The 21,638-nt window shown below is 37.7% G+C and overlaps 1 protein-coding gene across 1 annotated transcript; it reads left to right on the forward strand.

Annotated features, from left to right (window-relative positions):
• The first annotated feature begins 1,100 nt into the window (after positions 1–1,100).
• SMC2 (structural maintenance of chromosomes 2) lies at positions 1,101–21,635 on the forward strand. Its single transcript, XM_079331636.1, has 25 exons — positions 1,101–1,227; positions 1,890–2,130; positions 3,029–3,178; positions 3,706–3,828; positions 4,741–4,779; positions 4,950–5,060; positions 5,252–5,296; positions 5,778–6,011; positions 6,672–6,821; positions 7,478–7,711; positions 8,559–8,718; positions 10,619–10,736; positions 11,384–11,522; positions 11,749–11,868; positions 12,180–12,384; positions 12,953–13,088; positions 14,068–14,192; positions 15,010–15,203; positions 15,520–15,663; positions 15,909–16,103; positions 16,667–16,867; positions 17,675–17,791; positions 19,050–19,210; positions 20,424–20,571; positions 21,445–21,635. The coding sequence occupies exons 2-25, from the start codon at positions 1,963–1,965 to the stop codon at positions 21,607–21,609; spliced, it is 3,582 nt and encodes a 1,193-aa protein (XP_079187762.1). The 5' UTR covers positions 1,101–1,227; positions 1,890–1,962; the 3' UTR covers positions 21,610–21,635.
• Positions 21,636–21,638: the final 3 nt, after the last annotated feature.

The following is a 21,638-nucleotide window of genomic DNA, read 5'->3' on the forward strand; positions in this document are numbered from 1 at the left end:
CACCAGCTCCACCAACCATACATTGAGAATTACTTTGGCCATTTGAAAGAACAGACAGGTACCACCTTCAATGTAGTTCAAGCAGCCACCTCTAACAGGAACAAACCAGGAACCTGCAGAAGAGACACTCTAGCATGTTTGCCACAGAAGGCAGATTCAAAAATAATTTGAGAACATTATCAGTTTGCCACAGAGAGCAGGCTTGTATAGTTATACAATATCAATCTGATTCTTGTCCATACTGCAAAATAATTTTTCCCTGTTTAGTTTCCAGATGTAAGCAAATTAACAGCAGATAAGGACCATCACTACTTTTGGTTGCAGTGCTTCCAGCAACAATGCTGTCACACTAATGGCTTAAACAGCTGTATTCAATGTAATTCCTGAAGCAAGACCTGCAGTCTAGATTAGTTCAAACTACTGAAATAACATCAAACGCAGTAGTCCAGGACACCAAGTTCTACAGCAGACCTCAGCAGTAACACTGTCCCCAACTCCTGGTGTATTTACACGGCACAAAAACACAAAAGCAGGCTCAGGAATGAACAAATGCATCCGGCCAACTTCGCCTTCCTGCTTCGACCAGTGCAATGCAGCAATAAATACACAGCTACTGTTCTTCCAGTAACACGCACATACACACTCTGAGCAAGTTCTAACTGTTTGAATTGAAGAATGACTATATAAATTACAGCAAAAGATTTGAACAGGCATAAATGGCGCTTTTTTTTTTTTTTTTTTTTTTTGGAGGGGGTAAAGTGGGATGGGGGTGGCATAGTAGGAATGCTTGTAGAAAGTATAGAACAGCATTTCCTTCATTTTAACATAATTCCAGGGAGGTACAAGGACACTTCCCGCGCAGCCTGGAGTTAGCGCCCATGCTCCTTCCCGCCCACCCCCATTTCCTCACGGGGCCGGCACCCGCCATTTCCTGCCTGCTCCCGACTCGTCACAGCAGCAGCAACCCTTCCCCCGCCCTACCCGCCGTGCCTTCCCGCCCTGGGCTGCGCACCGCTCCTTCCGACCACAATCCGCTCGCGGGAGGAGCCAGGCGCGGCGGGCTCGGTCAGGGAGGGCGGGCCGGGTGATGGGCGGGGGCAGCCGCCATCAGGCGCCTCCCCTAACGGCTGCGACGCTCGGCGCCAAAATTTGATCGTGGCGGGGCTCGGCGGCTCTGGACGGGCGTGAGGAGCGGGGCAGCGGGGTCGGGAGCGGCTCTGGATAGGGGTGAGCGAGTGGGACCGAGGAGCGGCTCTGGATAGGGGTGAGCGAGTGGGACCGAGGAGCGGCTCCGGACAGGGGTGAGCGAGCGGGGCAGCGGGACCGGGGAGGGAAGCGGGGCTGCCCGCGGCCGATTTGCCATCAGAACCGGCAGGGAGGGCTCGCTGGAGCGGGGTCACTGGCGGGGCCGCGGGGGCAGCGAGATGAAGGCGGCAGGGCCGGTGATGGGACTCTGATGTCTCCTTGTTCGCGGCGCCTCAGAGCCGAGGCTGCCGCTTCCTTGGGATTTACCCCTCGCGGGCGGTGTGGCTGAGCAAGTACAGCAATTCTGCAAGCACAAAAGGGTTGATCTGCCGTGTTCTGAAATGCCCGGGCTTTTCCCTCCCCTTCGCTGGCGGGCCAGCTTTGCGGCAAACTGTAGTTTTGCGGCGAGTCTAAACCCAAGCGTCGCGATAAACTTTGTGTTTCTAAGCAAGTCGCTTAGAAATGCTGAAGCACCGGTTATTGTTGGGATACTGCCTGGATCTGTGGTCTGCTTGGCTTTTTTCGTTTATAAGCGCCTGACATTTTTGTAAGAGGCACGCGTTCTTTCCATTTTCTCGCAGGTCTAGTTGTTTGGCGGTATGATTCATTTGGTTGTTCTTTTTTCTGTATTCTGAAATGTATAGGATTATAATCCAGATACCTTTCTTACAGCTTCTCAGAGGAATAATTTAACTGATCCATAGGAATATTGAGAAGATGTACATTAAGTCAATTGTTCTTGAGGGTTTCAAATCCTATGCTCAGAGGACGGAAATTAATGACTTTGACCCATTATTCAATGCCATTACTGGCCTGAATGGTAGCGGCAAATCCAATGTCTTGGACTCCATCTGTTTCGTGCTGGGAATCAGCAATCTCTCACAGGTAAAGAGACGAGACAATGAAGAAAGGTCTTTTTTCTGTCAGCAACTTTTCATGTTACTCCAGTGAGTAACCTCCCATGGAAGACCTGAAGTGGTGCTTCTTTGAAATAAATAGTTTCATTATTTGGCTTTTTCATTACATAAATCTGGGTCTCTGTTATTGTTGTTCAGTTTTACATTAAGGTTGAGTTACAACTTCATCCACATACAACACTTACACAAAGTATGTGGCTTAAGACCATAGACTAAAAATAACCATTTTAAAGCTAACAACTTCAAACCAAAGGTCTTTTGCATCTAAAGGTGCTAATTTACTTACTTATAAGAAATGTTTTCGGTTCTGGATTGGGTCTTAAAATCTGGCTACCTGGTTCATAAGAAAAAAATTTATAAGTGGTTTTCATGCAATGCCTGCTGTTTAAGAGATAATATATCTGCTTTATTATCATAAAAAACTGTGTGCTCTTACATCAGTTTTAATCTGTCTGAAGGTGATTTTTAAATTTCTGTTCTTTCCCGTCCCTTCCTTCCCCCTGTTTTAGACAAAGCCTGTAGACCTCCAAGCAACACTTTCTGAATCATTTCACTGTGAACTGCATTGTGAAAAATAAATGCTTGTTAAATAAATTTCCTGTCAACTGGCTTTTTTGAAGATGTATTCAGTGTTTGTCAGGGTCCTCATGCAGAAATTTAGCTGGATAAGTAAAACTAGACTGGCACACACTGATTGTGGTTTTATGATGACAACACCTTACAGCTCCCATGTGTCAGGTTGACATGAACTCATAAATATGTGGCTAGATCTTAAGTTTTTTTCATTCTCCAAAATCTACAGTAGTAAAATGCAAATGTGAAGTTAATTACTTTAAAAAAAGTATTTGTCTGTTCCCTGGACTTAGGTGCGAGCTTCCAACTTGCAAGATCTAGTTTATAAGAGTGGGCAAGCTGGAATTACAAAGGCAACTGTGTCTATTATCTTTGATAATTTAGACAAGAATCGAAGTCCACTGGGATTTGAAGCTAATGATGAGATTACTGTGACTAGGCAGGTGAGTCTTTAATATCTGTAATTTTTCATAACCTATATATATTTTTACCATGTTTCTGCAGTAGAGGCAAGGCTTCTATGTTGCCTCTCCAGTGTAGTTAGTTACATAAACTGCAGGAGCAGATCCAGTGTACTGGCTAGAAATGTTCATAAAGCAAATTAAAATTTTCTATCTTGCAGCTTTTTTTGTTTTCATATCTTTCCTCTTAATATCTGAACTGTGTGTTAAATTTGCTTTCCAAGAACAAAGCAACCTTTCTGATGAAGATGTTGGGGTTTTGGTTTTTGATTATTTTTTGATCGTTTAGGTTTTTAATGTAGAGGTTTTGGAAAGTTTTTTGACAGTATTGTCCTCAGTATCTAATCTTTCTTATATTAGTTAAATATTTTAAAAGTTCTGGTTTGATGTTCTGTACAGTATGCATGTACTTGTGTACGCAAAGATATAATGTGATCCACTCAGATTTTTTATTTATTACAGTTCATATTCTCACAACACCAAGCAGTTTTTTTGTCTTTGTTCTCCAGGTTATTGTTGGAGGTAGGAGTAAGTATCTTATCAATGGTGTGAATGCTTCCAACAGCCGTGTGCAGGATCTCTTCTGTTCTGTTGGACTCAATGTCAATAACCCTCACTTCCTCATTATGCAGGTATTGCATGCATCTTTATAAAATCCAGAAAGAATAAGACTTTCACTAAGTTAAAGAGAGGGAAGATAGTGGGAAAACACTAAAGTTCCTAATTAGAATGACATCTTATAAGGTAAAAATGAAGTCTGTTAAGTAGTTAAGTTGTCCACTACAGCATAGTTTGCTAAAACACAAACACACCTTATAGCGCAAGACCTCACGTGGCCCTCATGTTAGAAAACTTCTGATGTTCCCATTTTATTTTCTACTTTTTTTCCTCTTTAACATATAGATATTGCTTTTATAAATATTCTAATGTGGCAGATTTTTTTTTTTCTATTATTTGTGCTCTGTGTTGGACAGTGTCTTGAATGAAGTCGAGATATATAGCTTCTTAAGTTACAATTATTCAAATAAAGCTGAGAAATTAATAAGATTGTAAGGGACTAGGAAATTCCTGAAATATTTGCAAGGAATAATAAAACGGAGCAGGATTTATTGTTTCAAATGTAACTTTCCCAAGTGGATAGCAAGGTTGAGGACAGTTTTCTACATACTTTCTTTCTCTCTTATATATGAGCTGTGTCACCAAAAAAAGCTGATTTATGATTAGGAGTTTATTCAACATTAGCAATAGTAAGACTCTAGGAAAAATACTTGCCTTAATCCTTTAAGATGTAGTCAGGACTGTGGAGGATGAGCCTGAGATGTGATGTAAGGGCTATTTCAAGTATATTACCTGAGACTTATTTGAACTTTGAAGAGCAAAACAATTGAGTAAACTAGATCATTGTTGTAGCAAAAATTTTTTTAAAAGTGTTTGAACTTATAATGTATAAAATTGAGTGGGGGTTTGGAATTTTGGCTTTTGTTTTTCTTTTTGGTACTGTGTGGTACACAACCACTGTTCTTGTTTTATCTTTCTGTCACCAGGGACAAATTACCAAAGTTCTAAATATGAAGCCACCAGAGGTAGGAAAGTTGAAAGAGTTTTTTTGTCTGAACTGATTTGAATGATAAGAATATATATGTTGGGAGAGGGGAGCAACAAAAAGGCTGGAGGGGGAGGTGAGGTGTTCAGCTTAATTGAACCAGTCTGATGTAGAAGAAGCATGAAAGTTTTTTGCATTGTTTTATTTTAGATTTTAGCCATGATTGAAGAAGCAGCTGGTACTAGGATGTATGAGTGCAAGAAAATAACTGTCCAGAAAACCATAGAAAAGAAGGAATCCAAACTGAAAAGCATTCAAATGGTACTACGTGTTGTAAAGTATACTTTCGTTCATGTTTGTTAAAGATAACTGAACAACCAGTTTAGTGTTGACTTTGGCTTGTAGAATAGTTAATTTCTGCACCTGGGAATAGATATTCATGCTTAATGTTCAATGTTTACAGTTCAGTGTTCAGTAAAATCAGAATATAAATCTTCTGTTATGTGTTTCAGGTCTTAAATGAGGAGATCAGTCCAACTTTAGAGAAACTGAGACAGGTATGGAGAAATTAGAAGGCTGGTAAGGCAGGTCCTTCAAGTACTGAAAAAATACTTTGAACTACCCTGAACCAGTATGTTTTGGCTAAAACAATTCCATGCTTTCAAGCTCAGTGGAGTCTTGTAAGAGAGAGAATTTTGTCATATTCCCAAATACAGAAAATATGACATTTTGGACTTACAGAAAATCCTAGAGAGAGATGTAAGGAGAGGGAAGAAAACAAAAGAGCTAGATAAAAATAGATTTAAAATGCCTTAGTTCTTGAAAAACTAAGTCAAGCAATATTTCTGGTGTGCAATCAATTATATGAATATTGTTTTAGCTGAGAATAACATGAAGAATCCTTCCTCTTAAAAATACTAATGTTTAGAGTGCTTCAAAGATTTCTATAATAGTCTTATAGTATTATGTAACATTGGTTTTTTTGTTTTTCTATAAAATCTTTTTTTTTTTTTTTTTTTTTTTTTTTTATCTGTTTAGGATCGAGCATCCTATCTAGAATACCAAAAACTAGTGCGCGAGATAGAACACTTGACCCGCTTTTGTATAGCTTATCAGTTTGTTCTGGCTGAAGAAACAAAGGTGTCCTCCACTGATATGTTAAAGGAAATGCAGTCTAATGTAGAGAAGTTTCAGGAATCAAGGGCTGAAATTCAACAGAAGGTAAAACAACTTAGTGAAGACATTGCGGAGATGGAAAAGGAAAAGGATAAGGTAAATGAAACCAGAGTTGTGCTCATCTGAATACCTGAATACAAAGAATTTTAAGACACTGGAACTATTTTTATAGATAATATATCCTTGAATTTTTATCTTCCTGTGTGTTGCTTGGATTATGCGTTGTTCATTGTCATTTCATTGTTGGTTTTGTCCAGAAAAAAAAGAGAGGCTTTTTAAAGAGGGTTTTTTTTTTTGTTTGAAATGCATATGAAAAATAACTGAAGCATAAAAGCTGTTTGTCCTCGTATTTCCACTCTGCGGCAAGGTGAGTTTCGCTAGAGACTTTTTTCTCCTTTTTTGTTGATGTGTCAAAAGAAAAGTAGGCAAGGTTTCGTTTGACAGTAATGAGTATTGGCTTCAATTTTGGGGGGAGTAAATTTGATGAGATGCAGGATAGCCCATTTTATGTCTAAATCCACCTTCTGTACAGGGACAGTGTCCCTCCCATCTTATGGAGTGATGTGGTTCTTCAATAGTACCTTCAAGTTAGGTTGGATTTCAGAGATAAGAGATGGTCTGACCTGTTAGTATTGGAGACTGCTCCCTGCATGGTCAGATTTGCTTCTGCATAAAGCTCTGAACAGAGACAAAATATTACAAATACTTACATTAGTTTCAGAGACTGAATTAAATTTCCTTTATTACTGATTGTAGGAAGTTGGTGGTACACTCCGTGCACTGGAAGCTGCTCTTTCAGAAAATCAAAGAGTTAATACAAAAGCACTAAGTGCTCTTGATCTTAAGAAGCAAAACTTAAAATCTGAAGAGGCTAAGTACAATGAATTGGTAACACGTATGCAAAAGGTAAGATATTTGTATATAATTTTCTTTACATAGTAAATTAATTCAGTTTCTGAGAACAGCTGGTTTTTCTTTCATTTTATGGTATGAAGAATCCTGTGCTTGGCAAGAATTACAGCAAGAAAGCGAAGACAAATGTTAAGGACATTCTTAATTTGTACAGCATAGTAGTAGGTTCGTGTTAGAAAAAGACATGATGCGAATACAAATAAAGTGCAACTCCTTATGGTTTCAAATTTATCTTAAGCTCAGCAGAGGTCCCTGTAGCTTCAAACAATTTTGCTCTCTGGACATATGTTCCTCTTAAAATTAAATGAGAAATCTCTGTCTTGCATATTTTTGACCATCAATGGGTTTTATGCAGGAGGATAATTTTTTAGATATTGATAAGAGTTAGATAATTTTCCTAGTTCTTGAGCAGTTGTTGCCACTTCATCTCTCTGTAGATATTCAGTACACTCATGGAGCAAGTAACACATTTGAAAATATGCAAAGACACATTGCAAGATCACAGAATCTGACAAAGGGTCGTAGAAGTGACCCTTTGTAGTTGATGAAACTACTTGTTGTTCCACACCTAAACAACATGAATTTCAAGGTAATAGACTCAGGTTCTCCCTTAGTTTTTTTAAAATTTTTGTTTTTTTGTTTTGCTGAAGGATTCAAAAGCATTAGTGTCAAAGGAGAAAGAAGTAAAGAATCTAGAGAAAGAACTAAGTGTTTTACTGGAAGAAAGTGAAAAAGATGCACATGCTTTAGCTGCAGCACAACAGCATTTTAATGCTGTGTCTGCTGGCCTGTCCAGCAGTAAGGATGGTGAAGAAGCTACTCTTTCAGGACAGATGATGATCTGCAAAAATGAAATTGGCAAAGCAGTAACAGAGGCTAAACAGGTAAAAAAAAAAACCTCTCTCTGTCTCAGATCTGCCTTCATGCTTTTGAAAATTGTCTGTAAACCAATGGACACATTATTGAAAGATCAATTAAAAGAGATGCAGAATATCTTTGCAAGTTATTTTACATTTTGCAATATGCATTAAACTAACTTTGATAAAATATAAACAAAATATTCTTGCACAGAGAAATGTGGTAGCATTGTGCAAGGAAGTATTGAAAACTGACATTTGGGATGTAAAGTAGGATTCACTGTACTCAAATGATGGCAAGTATTGAATAGGAAAAAATTAGGGCTGTTGACCATGATATACAGTCAAAGAGATTTCTACAATTTTTAATGGAATCAAAATTCAAATGCCTGTGATTGTGAAATGGAGAATTTAGAAGAAACTATTTTCTCCTTAATTAAGCTGTATGCTCATCACACCACTGAAGAGACAATGCTTGTTTTATCTTAAGATGGAAAACCTCTGCTGGGTTAATGATGGTAGTGCAGTTTAAATTTCCAAAGTTCACTTCCCTTGTCTCACTTAAGGAGAAATTCTTCCTGGTAGAGTAACAAGGACAGCTGCATCCCACCTTATTTTACTTTGTTTCTTCTCTGACTGTGTCCATGTTCAAATATATTACTGCAGTTAAATACAAGATCTATGTTTTTGTTTCCAAATAACTTGTGCCGTTATTTTCAAAAGCTAAGGCTGTTTTTTGTCATATCTGCAACCAGTGGAAAATGTTATAAATTACATGAACAGCTTGAATAGTGCTAAGTGGTGAAGTGTTCTAAATTTGCACCTACAAGATTGTCTTTGAAGATCCATTTCAATATTTGCTTACTCCTTATAGGCTCAAATGAAATTGAATTATGCACAAAAAGAATTAAAGGCAAAAGAAGCTGAAGTTAAAAAAATGGATGAAGGCTACAAGAAAGACCGAAAAGCATTTGAAGCTGTTGAACAAATGAAAACAACCCTAGAGAAGCAAATAAAGGAGCTGAACTATTCAGGTCTGTACAGACTTCTGATGCATGATTTTGGGGCAATCTGCAAAGGAGTATTGAAGTCTCGTGAGTTGATGATCCTCACTCGATGCCAGGTGCTCACTAAACTGTTCTATCACACTCCTTTTCAACTAGGCAGAGATACACCACAAAAGTTCATGGGTTGAGATAAGAACAGGGAGAGATCACTTGGCAATTGCTGTCATGGACAAGATAGATTTGACTTGGGAAAATCAATTTACCTTGATTTCCCAGGCTTTATTTAGTTTCTGATTTTCTGTACCTCCTTCATGAGTGGTTCAGGGGATTAGGGAATAGGGGCTGCAGTCAGTTCCTCACACGTTGTCTCTGCCACTCCTTCCTCAGGAGCAGGACTCACACTGTTGCCCTGCTCCACCATGTGGTTCTTCCCAAGGGTGGCAGTCCTCCCTGAACTTCTCCAGTGTGAATCCTTCTTATGGTCTGCAGTTCTTCACAAATTGCTCAATCATAGGTCCCTCTCAATGGGGTCCAAGTCCCTCAGGAAAAGGCTACTCCAGTGTGGGTCCTGGGGGTCACATATCCTGCCAGTAAACCTGCTCTTGCTCATCTGTCCATGGGTCTGCAAGTCCTGACAGGACCCTGTTCCAGTGCTGGTTTCCACAGGCTGTAGGTGGATATGTGCTACACTGGGGTCCTCCATAGTCCATGATGCAGAGCACAGCTACCTCAGTGAGGTTTGTACCACAGGCTGCAGGAGAATCTCAGTTCCTGTGCTTGGAGCACCTCCTCCCTGTCCTTTGGTGGCCTCAGTGTCTACAGGGCTGTTCCTCTCACATAATTGTCGCTCCTCTTGCCAGCCACTGCAGATAGGTTTGGCCTTTTTTCCCCCTTCCATAATATGTTATTCCAGAGGCTTCACCACCATCAGTGATGGCCTTGTCCAGTGGTGTCTCTGTTTTGGAGCCAGCTGGAGGATGCAGAAACAATGGAACACAAAAGAATTTACGCTCTGCTTCCCATCAGGAATTAGGCAGCAATGTTCAGCCACTTCCTGTGAAGTAGGACCCTCAATATGCTGTTTTGGAAGACAAAGGGCTTAATAATGAATGCTCCCTTCCTTCGTCCTTTTTCTTCTTAGCTTTTACTGATATGCACTACTTCATAATAGTATGGAACATCCCTTGGACCCCATATCCTGTCTATTTCCCTTCCCAACCTGTTGCCCACCCTCAGCCTACTTTTGGAAGAGGGACTGCTGGGAGAGCCTTGGTGATGTGCCCCTGTGCTTAGCAGTAGCCAAAACTGTTTTTGTTAAATGTTAATGTTAAACAAAACAGTGTTATCTATGCCTTTCTAGTAGAAACTGAAAAAGCAGCACTATGAGGGCTGCTGTGGGGAGTGTTAACTCCATCTCACTCAGCCCCAATGCAGGAGGGAAATGAAAAATCAATGCATAAAGAAATTTCTCTGATCTAAGTTCTGCAAACTCTTAAGTTTCCACATAAAGCAGCTTAAAATAAATTTATTTTATCAACTTCAAGCTGAACATTTTAAAGTTTGATGGTACAATTAAGTTCCAGTTAAAATTTAGATGGAAAAGGGATGAACACCACTAGTGTTTTCTGGTTTTCTGTATGTAAAATACTTCTTAGAGTTTGTTTCTTATGCCAGGTAGCATTTGTTTCAGACACTACTCAAAGCTGTTAGTTGATATTCCAGATTAACTTTTAGAGAAGAACATCACACTTTTTCTTTGTATGTTTAGTGTCAGGATGATATTAAGTTTTTTAGTCTAAAAATTTACAAAGAATTTTAGGAAGTCTTCTCTGCATACATGTGGATAAACAGTGTAGGATACCAATTTTGAAGCTAATAGATTTCTCTGTTCTGGTTATATGTCTACTGCTTCTGTTCAACTCTGAAGAAGAGAAAGGAGAAGCTCTCCTAGCAAAAAAGAAGGCATTAGTTTCTGATATCAGCCGGCTTAGAGAACTGAGTGAAAATTTAATGGCAAAATTTCCTCATCTACAGTTTACATACAAGTAAGATCTCAGTGTGATCCTGAAAGACACTTGAAAAGGCTTTTTATACCAGATAATTCTACCAATGTCTTAGCTCTTGTTTTCCTCTCAGTGCCAGTGAATAATGACGGTCTACCCGTGCTGCAAAGTGAAGGGGAAGGTGAGGGGGAAAGTCAGGAAATGTTATAATCTTATCCAAGTCACTAGAATTTAAAAATTTGGTCTGATGGCATTTTCAAGTCCTAACTTCTGTAGTTAAAACCATAGATTCCAAAGGTGTAAACTGGGAAAATGCAATCATTGTTTCCTGCCTGTAGATACAAGTAGATTTGCTCTTTGGAGGTCAGCTCCAGTCCCCAGGTTAAATTTTTTGTGTAATAGGCTGAACATACTCCTATAGCTGCGGTAATAACAGGACCCATAGGAAAAATCAATTGAAAGAATGTCTAAATAAATCAGGAATTGCATTCTTTTAATGACTGTATCATTGTCTCTTTATTGTCAAATCTCTTCCTTTGAAGTATTTATTTTTTGGTTGAGGTTCTTTTTCTGATAGAATTTAGAAAATAGAGAACAATACGCATCATGGTTTTTAAATATAAATATTTTAAAGATGTGTGAGAGAAAAACAAACATGATTCATGCTTCTAATTTATATTTATTTTAAGACATCCAGAAAAAAATTGGAATGGAAACCACGTGAAAGGCCCTGTTGTGTCTCTTTTTATTGTGAAAGATCTATGCAATGCCAAAGCCCTGGAAGCAGTGGCTGGAGGGAAACTCTATAACATTATTGTGGACACTGAAGTAAGTTTATTGCATTGGTTTAGAACTCTGAATTTTGAGATGTGGTCATATGATTCAGGATTGGCAAGCACATGACTCCTTACTGAATGCTTGAGAGGGGTTTGAACCCATGTACCTGTTTTAATTGGGTCAAATAAGTCTACACAGTTAGTGGCAACAATGTGTTCTTCAATGCCCTTTTGTCTTACTTTACAAAATCTCTTATGTGATCTATTTTTCATTTGAGGTTACTGGCAAAAAGCTCTTAGAAAAGGGTGAACTAAAGCATCGATACACCATCATTCCATTAAGCAAAATTTCAGCCAGGTGTATTCAAGAAGACACAGTCAACTTGGCCCAAAGCTTGGTATGTAAATAAATACAATCTTTACACTATATTGCTTCCCATTTTCATTTTATTTCTGTACTAAAAACTTGGGATTCTTGATGGTTATTGTAACAAAATTTCTGCTGGGTTTGAGGATATATTGATTTTGTTTTCCTTTGTAATCTTTCAATTTTGTGATGTTTAAATGGGTGTTAATTATTCCACTTGTAACTTAAATAATTTTAAAATGTAATGATACTTTTGGAGGAATCATTATCAATAAAAGACAAATAAAATTTGAAACTTCTTATAACTTAACACATACTAATTGTGTTTCATTTGATTTCTAGGCTGGCCGTGGTAACTCGCATTTAGCCCTTTTTCTAATTGTATATGAGCCTGAACTGCAGAGAGCAATGGAATATGTCTTTGGGACAACACTGGTCTGTAATAACATGGATAATGCTAAGAAAGTGACTTTCGACAGAAGGATAATGACAAGAAGTGTTACTCTTGATGGAGATGTGTTTGATCCCCAAGGAACTCTGCATGGAGGCAATTGCTGGTTCTATTTATATAATATGAATAATATTGTGTGTCTGTTGATATGTTTACAGCTCTTGCATATTAACAGTAACCTTTTTATTTAGACACATTCATACTGGGAATGATCTATTTGAGCTAAAGTTGTCTTGAACTGAAATAATATTAATAAGTTTTTAAAAAAATGACAAACTTCACATAAAGAAATTTAGATTTAAATACTTAAATCTTATTAGACAGTATAATCCTCTTGGAAGAAAAAGTACTTGGAGTTTAAGTACTTTTTGAAGTAATTAATCATTGGTTTGAGATAATTTCATAAATTATGGAAAGTTAACTGTTTGCATAAGATATGCATGTGTAGTATTCAGCAAATAGCCTGAAAAACTGGCCTGTAACAGAGGAGGTAGTCTTTCTCTTCTGAGAACTTTAACTTTAGCCTAAGCTGCCTTATCCTTTTCTCAACTAAATTAAACCATCAACCTGCCTCATTATTAATGTTTAGAATTTGCAATTACCACTAGTGAATCCACTGGTCCAATTCCAATCAGCCTGGTTTTTGAATTTTTTCATTGAACAGGTGCATTCTCCCAGGCTGTACCAATATTGTCTAAGCTTCACGAAGTGAAAGCTGTTGAAATAGAACTCAAGAAAAAGGAATCTGAACTTGCAGCTGTAGAGGATGAGTTGGCAAGCTTGAAGATAGTTGCTGGGAAGTAAGGTTTGCACTATACAATGTGTGTAATTTCTCTTAATGTGACTGAGTAAATTTAATATAGTGAGTTATTCTGGGAGGCCATAGGCCTTTTGAGAATGTGATAGGCAGAAAATATTTCCCTTCCTCTCCTTCCAATATAATTAGTAACTTCAGCCATTAAAAAGCAAATTCAGTTTTTAAATAACATATGCAAAAAGCCCTTTGTTTTAGAAAATACAGGAGAAAAACCAGAGTGCACGTTTGATGTCTGATTGAAAGTGGTTGAATTTTCAGGAAGTCCACTGAAGAATGGATCTGGTACAGACATATTTTTAATATCTGTACAGAATTCTAATTTGTGATCAGTTTTGTTTTTCTTGCAAGAAAACAACAAGATGTTATAAAGGACTATCTGAGTGTTACTGCTGTAAGCATTTAAATTAAATAATTTTAAATATATTTGATTTTCATCTACTCAGTTACTGAATACCATATTGAAAGATGGAATAGAAAAATATATTTAGTCAGTTATGCAAAACTGCTGTAAGGAGGTGGTGTTGCATAACATACTATCGACCAGCTGGATTTATTTTTTCAAATTGTTTTGAGCTGCAGTAGACTTCCAGAAATATATCTAAGAGGAAGAAAGAACTTTTGCTTTTAGATACCTTTTCTTTAATTCTTTAGTCTAACATCTGTTATGCTGCCAGTTGGCAAAAAAGTGGTGTCTGCATTGTTGCCAGATTCCATGAGTTGCATTTCTTTTAGTATGTCAGATCAAGGCTAAATAGCAGGAGCTATATTTACCAAACATACCTCACAATTATTATTAAAGCAATTATATCGGATTTTCATTAATTTAAGCTTATTTGCCCTACTGTCATCACTGTATCTCACATGAGAAATGAATATTGGTATTCATCTACTTACTTCAGCTTTGAAAGTGAGATGCTGGGTACCCTTCCATATAGCAGTGTGTGTCACTACTGTCTCCAAAGGTACCAGCAACTGAAGCAGCAGTGGGAGATGAAGTCTGAGGAAGCAGAGCTGTTGCAAAAGAAGCTTCAGCAAAGTGCTTACCACAAACAAGAGGAAGAGCTGCTTGCCCTGAGGAAAACCATTGGTGACAAATGTCTTGTTACTCTTTTTCTGAAAACTAATTACTGAGAATGAGATGGGATATCAGGCTGTTTTAGTAAAATAATCTTCATTTAAGAAAGAAGTACTTTTCACTCTAAAAATACTAGCTTTATATTTTGGAACATGTAGCAAACACAGAGTCACAATGTACTTTCATGGAGGTGATTCACTTAAAGGTGGTCATTCTCTTACAATAAAGGTTGTACTCATATTGAATGTGTTTAATATACATTGTAAAAAAGGAAAATACTTCTTGCAGGGAAGTTTAAAAATTTAATCCCATATTTGAGTAATCTTTGCTTTTTTCAAGCCATCTGTTTCCATAGATACTTAAGGTTAGTAATATAGTTTGCTTCACAAGAAAGCATTGGAAAGAAATACATTGTTTCATACAGCTAAGAAAAGACAAAAATGCACAAAATGCAGCAACAAGTAAAATGTCTAAAAATTGGACAGAAATTATACATATCGAGATATAGTATTCTAGGAATGAGGTGATATCTTGTTAGGTAGCCATCTGATTGAATAATTATTGATTCTGATACTTGACATACTCATCCCTCTGTCAAAAAAAGGTAATCTTCTTATAATGGCTGTTTGGTCCCCAGTAACTGGTAGCAGCAACACGTCTTAGTAATCATTGACTATGTAATCATTGAGTAATCATTGACTTCAGCAACTAGTGAGTGTTCAACCACTTCTTTTCTGTCGGAGGCAAAGATTTTTTTCAGATGGTGTTTAGGATGTAAATTTAATGTTGAGAACAGTGCTCAATCTCAGTGCTCTACTTCTTGATTCAGCGGATTGTGAAGAGACATTAAGCAATACCGAAGAGTGTAAAAAGAAAGCAGAAAAAAAGTACAAGGAATTAGAGAATAAAATTAAAAATGCTGAAGCAGAGTCTCTAAAAGAACGAAAAAATGCAGAGCAGAACCTAGACAATGCCAAGAAAAAGGCAGACTCTTCAAGCAAAAAAATAAAAGACATGCAGCAGGTAAAGCTTCATTTCTGTTGGTAGTTCTCTCAATGTTAAAAGTGACTGTGAAACCAGGAAGTTTGATTCTCCTGAGGTTTTAGTGCTGTCAGTTTTGAGACTTAATATATTACTGTGTAGTCATTTACATAATCACAGACTGATGTTTTTGGTCTTTTTCTTTGCTTTTGTGAGATTGCACCCCTGCTCAAGAACGAGTGCTGTTAATCTTCTGCAGCATTTCCTGCATCAAACTGAATGTTAATTCCTTTCATCAAACTGAACCTTAGTTCTTTCCATTTGAGTGTAACTAATAAATTGGAAAACATCTCTCTAGGAAGTCAAAGCTTTAGTTCTGGAACTTGAAGAGCTGAAACAAGAGCAGGCCTCCTATAAGCAACAGATAACAGCTGCAGAGGAAGCAATCAAATCCTACCAGGATCAAATAGATGCTATGATGGCTGAAGTAGCTAAGACACAGGTAAAAGTGAATAAATACTGTATTTAGTTGTCCATTTTGATGTTACTCTGTGTGATCCTCTGAACCTCACATTATAATGTGTATTTTTTTTCTGCAGAGCTTCTTGCCACACTCAATCAGCCTGGGTAGTTATTTTTCTGCTTCACTTTCACATAGGAATTTTTTCTCTGCTGTGTAAGTTCTGATAAGGGTTTAATGCCACCTTTTAGAGAGGCCAATAAATGTCTGCTGATTTGATTTTTCAGGAATCTGTAGAGAGAGCACAGAAGGAGCTTGCCAAGCAAAAGGAAGTAATCGCCTTACATAATAATGCAATTAAAGAAAAATCTGCAGAGATGGTGAAATACAGAGAACAAAATAATGAATTACAGCTTAAGGTTAAAGAATTAGAACACAGCATCACCAAATGTCAACAAGATGCTGCTGATGCTGCTGCCAAGGTATTTAAAAATTGTGCTTTTCTTAAGATCCTGTGACCAAGAATGGTTCTTTTCTTTGCCCTATGCAAAGGAAATGGTCTTTTTTCTTTAAGTACTGTCATATTTGCAGCTCTCAATGTGAAAAGTTTTATCTGAGAAAGAGGGAGTAGAAATTGTACATTATAAAAGAGCTTATCTGTACAGAGTATCAGGGGATAGATCACAGTGAGAAAGTGATCAGTAAGAACATTTTGAATGTGTGGAAAAATTAGATTACTAATTAAAGAAGGTAATTCCATGGTGTAGTGACATTGGTATAGTTCAGACATAGAAAAGAAGTGCTTCAAGTAAGTAAGATATACATAAAAGCTACCTTAAATTCTTGGTTTGTCCACAGTGAAGGAGATCACACAAAGTATTGTAAGATATGTACCTGTGCTGCATTGGGGTAGAAGAGCTAATGTGGTAGAGTAATTTCAGAATTTAGATGGGGTTTTTTTATGTTTTTTGTTTGTTTGTTTTAATTTTTAGTTCACATTTGAGAAGGGTGAGAAAGAAACCTCATCAAATCTTTTTCTTTACAGGTGGTCAAAATGCTGAAAGAATACAAGTGGATAGCTTCAGACAAGCCACTCTTTGGCCAGCCAAACACAGTCTATGATTTCAAAAATAGCAACCCTAAAGAAGCAATGCAGAAGCTACAGAAATTGCAGGAGCATAAAGAGGAGTTGGAAAGGAATGTGAACACAAGAGCTATGAACATGCTTTCTGATGTAGAGGAAAGGGTAAACCTTCTGTGCTATAAAGATTGAGCAGGCTGGTCATATGGCATATATACAATATATATAGATATATGTAATGTAGCTTTATGTTTTCATGTGCTCTATTCATCCATACACCAAAATTAAAACTAAACTTTCAGGAGATAGCAGGAAAGCTTTTGCTGGTTCTTTCATACTAATTTACATCTTTGGACTGTTCACTGGCACACCAGATTTTAGGTTATTCATTGACTTTGGATGGTAAAAAAATACTATTTTATTTCTTCCTAGCCCCGTTCATCCTAAGTTGAAGCATTAGCAAGTTTTCTGGCATCCATTAGAGTATCTGAGAACTATATTCTGTATTAAAAGTTGCAGATCAAAACAATATTCAACTTCAAGCATGATAAACTTGATCATGTAGCAAGGTTGTCTTGAATTAATCTGTATCTTCATACTGTTCCAGGTTTGTCTGAAAACTGTCCACTGATTTTATCCTTCAACTTTTCTAGTACTCTTTCCTCCTATCAGCCTCCAGAAACATCCTTTGTTCTATGCAAAAACAAATGAAACATGATTAACTCAGAAGTGTAACTTTCAGAGCAATGTTGTCTTTCCCCTTTACTGATTGTTGAAAATTCTGATGCTTTAATTTGCAAATAATCCCAAAATTTACACCCCACATGCAGCTAAATGAATGGACTGGATTTAATCTTGTGGTTAATGACTGTTTTATAGCTACACAATGATACAGTGGAGCTGTAAGATTAGCACAAAATGCATTTGAGCACAAAGTTCATTGAAATCAGTCTTTTCTTCTCGTTGCACCAGTACAATGATTTAATGAAGAAAAAAAGAATTGTAGAGAATGACAAGATAAAAATTCTTGCAGTTATTGAAGAGCTTGACCGAAAGAAAAAACAAACTCTAGAAATTGCTTGGAAAAAGGTATGACACTTGGAATTTATCTTCATGTCTTTGTAGGAGATCAGATTTATCTTAGATTACATATTTCATTGGGAAGAAGTCTGTTTTTAGAACTAATATCCCTATACCTATATTTAGAAACAACCACCTTATTTTTTCCTGTTTATTCCTAGTTTTGAGAATAAGACATGAATTCTCTGAGAATTGTAAAGGTCCAGTTAAACCTGCAAAACTATCTTCTCATTCCCTTTTAGTGCTCACAAAATTTTCATTAAGGTTAGGGCATACTAAAATACAATTGGATTTTATTTTGGGGTTTTTTTTTCCTTTCCTTAAACCAGTATTTTACCAGAGTTAAAGTTTTCTGGTTTATGCTGTGCTCTACAATGCAGGCTGTGGAGCTGGGGTACTGCTCCTGCAGCTGTCAGGATACATATTATGGGGGTAGAGCAATGCCTGATTTATGTTTTGGTTCCTTAGGCATGCTACTTTTTTTACCAGGTCTCTCATATAATGAAGTATAGCAAAAGTATAAAATTATCCCTTTCTATCCCTTTATCACTTTCTTTTCTGCTATACCAGCAAAACTTGTGCTTTTTGACCTTTGAGAAAATTTATTTTAACCAAGATTAAATTGCATATAGATGAAGTGTCTGTTTAAGTATTAATTATCTGCCTGTACTTGGGATATCACTGAGAAAATGGTACCTTCTCATTGTAAAAATCATGTTTGGCAGAAATTAGTGAACTGTAATGCAAAAGTATCACATGGTGGAATAAGTCTATTTTCAGATAAATTCCTAAACCTAGGAGGTTTTAGTCTGCATTTTCAAAGTTGAATCCCATCCCATACCTGGACACTGCTTAAGTAAACCTCAGAAGAAAAAGAGTGGGGAAGATGCCAGCATGCATCTCTTACATGATGCTTGTACTTTTAGTAGTCCATCAACTGGAAGAAATTGCAATTTACCAGTTAACAAATCTGAGTTAGGGTGTAACTTTCCCTAGCTGATAGCATGAAGAAGCCTTCCAATACATCTTTCACTGGATCCTTCTAAAATGCTTAGTATGAAGTGTCATATACCCTTTGGTGTTGCTTCTCCAGTACAGAAAAAATAAAAGCTAGTATTTTCTCACTGTTGTGTATGTGACACTGGAAGTCACCATGATGAACTAGGAAACATGTCTCAAGTGTCGTGCTGCTCACCACTAAGTTTTTCACTCTTATGTGCTCTTGGTCAAAAGCACATTCATACATCTTCTGTGGTCTGACTTCTAGGTGAATGAAGACTTTGGTTCCATTTTCTCAACACTCCTACCTGGAGCCAGAGCTATGCTAGCAGCCACTAAAAGTCACAATGTCTTTGTTGGTATGGAGTTCAAAGTTGCCTTAGGAAAAACCTGGAAGGAAAACTTAACAGAACTTAGTGGAGGACAAAGGTTGGTGAATTCATTTGTTTCCCATTGTTATTGTGTATGTAATTGATATGTCTAACTAATTAAAGTTCCGAGAAGCAAAAAAAATCATCCTTTCATTGTCAAGTCAGGGACTCTGCCTCCTTCCAAATGGATTCAATATTGGAAGCATTATGAATACACTCTGACTTAGCATAAGGTAGCAAACAAGATTTTACTCCTGTCACATGAGCGTGGCAAAAAAAATCCCCACATTAAACTCTAGGTAGTACTGACTTAACATTGAATTACATGCTCCTCTCCTTTAATTATAACCACAAAAATCTATATAGGTACATGTTACCCTGGTGTAAAAGCAGTATCATGGCAGCAGTTTTCTTCTCTGGGGTCTATGGCTGCTATGTAGGGTATATGCTTCTTTGCAACTTCTCAGGAAAAGATATCTTAACACATTTAAAAGCAGAAACAGAATTTGGGGAGAGGTGAGACAGAGATACAGAATGTTCTAAGGACAGAATACTTGAAGAACCAGACATGGGAAAACTTACTTGTAAAACTCAGAAATAGAACATACAACAGCAGAATTTTAACTATCATCACCCAACTAATGTGATCTTTCAATAAGAAGAATATTTGCTGTTTCTGACAGAAGACTTCACATTTTGAAATGGGGAAGCTATCATTCCATCTCTTCAGAATCATAGCAGTAATATGCTTTTGAGAGAGCATTTTAGAATCATAGAATCATTTAGGCTGGAAGAACTCTCTTAAGACCATCAGGTCCAACCATTAGCTTAACTGCCAGGTCCACCATTAAACCTTGTCTCTAAGCCCCACATCTACACGCCTTCTAAATCTCTCCAGGAATGCTGGCTCAACCAATTCTGTGGGCAGCCCATTCCAATGCTTGATAATCATTTCAGTGAAGAAATTTTTCCTAATATCCAATCTAAACCTGCCATTGTGTAACTTGAGACTATTTCCTCTTGCCCTGTCTCTTGTTACTTGGGAGAAGAGGACAACCCCCTACCTGACTACACTCCCCTTTCTGGCAGCTGCAGAGAGCAATAAGGTCCCTCCTGTGCCCCCTTCTCCCCAGGCTGAACAATACCAGTACCTGCTCCTCATCAGACTTGCAATACAGACCCTTTACCACCTTCATTCCCTTTCAATAGTTTTATAAAGCCAAAAGTCTTTCAGATGAGAGTTAAACATAATTTTCTTGTCTCCATGCTAGATCATTGGTGGCCTTATCCTTGATATTAGCTATGCTCCTCTTCCGGCCTGCCCCAGTTTACATCTTGGATGAAGTGGATGCAGCCCTTGATCTCTCTCATACCCAGAATATTGGGCAGATGCTTCAAACTCATTTCAGACACTCTCAGGTATGATCTTGAAATCCTTGTGGTAATAGAATAGTTTTGGGTTGGAAGGGGCCTTAAAGATCATCTAGGTCAATCCCCTGCCACGGGCAGGGATACCTTCCACCATTGCTCAGAGTTCCATCCATTACTTCCAGAGGCAGTCTGGCACTGAGGACTCTGAGCTGTTTATTCTAGGGATGTTTGTTCTGAGTTGTTTCAGCTGAAGGCTAGACTGACATGGCAATGGTGAAACCTGAATGTTGCTGCAGTGGTTAAAACGGAGCAGTAGGGTAGGGAGGATCATGTGTGATATGCTCAATTTCAGGCATGGCAACATCCTGAATTCTTTTTTCCTAGAGATCTTTAACTTGAAGTTAAAGATAATTCATGTTGACCCTATTGAAATTAAGACACTACTGGAAAGGATCTCTGTATCATTGTGACCTGTATATGAAAACAGGCAGTACCCTGTCTGTTTGATGTAAGGACTTGACCATTCCATATTATGAGAGTGAGGAGGGGAACATTTACAAAAAGTATTGCAAAATAATTTGAGTAGTATCTTTTGATTAGGTAAGATCCTACATTCTTTCCTGACTAGTGGCACAGTTTTTTCCGTGTTTTCTTCCACCATGAATAGGCATCCTGTATTGTGGAGTGTATCCCAGGTCAGGTGCTGGGATATGGACAGAAGTGGCATTAGCTGCAGAAAAAGTGGGTGTACATTGACATGTGTAGCACATTCTGTTGAGGCTTGGTTAGTTCTAGAATATTTTTTAAAGATTATTACAGAGGTATTAGCCAAATGAAGGAAAAGGAGGTCTCTCTTTGGAAGCTTTTTCTAGTGCTGTTTGGATAGCAACCTTTATTTTAAGTGTTTCTGGTTTGTTTTAGTTTATTGTGGTATCCTTGAAGGATGGAATGTTCAACAATGCAAATGTCCTCTACAAGACCAGGTTTGTGGATGGTGTATCCACTATTGGAAGATACAGTCAAAATCAAAACAGAAGAAAGTCTGCTTGCAGTAAATCTGAGAAAATACATAGAACACTGAAGTAATAGGACCTGTAGAGCTGAAATGCAGTCCT

This window comes from Erithacus rubecula (assembly GCF_903797595.1).
Source record: "Erithacus rubecula genome assembly, contig: SUPER_Z_unloc_6, whole genome shotgun sequence".
NCBI lineage: Eukaryota > Metazoa > Chordata > Aves > Passeriformes > Muscicapidae > Erithacus > Erithacus rubecula.

What these genes read in the sequence shown, in the direction of transcription:
- SMC2 (XM_079331636.1), top strand. Translation starts at nt 1,963, where the DNA reads ATGTACATTAAGTCAATTGTTCTTGAGGGTTTCAAATCCTATGCTCAG. An exon ending in TGGTAACACGTATGCAAAAG is followed by an intron (nt 6,822 to 7,477) that starts GTAAGATATTTG and finishes GTTTTGCTGAAG; the next exon opens with GATTCAAAAGCATTAGTGTC. An exon ending in TTGAAGATAGTTGCTGGGAA is followed by an intron (nt 13,089 to 14,067) that starts GTAAGGTTTGCA and finishes CTGTCTCCAAAG; the next exon opens with GTACCAGCAACTGAAGCAGC.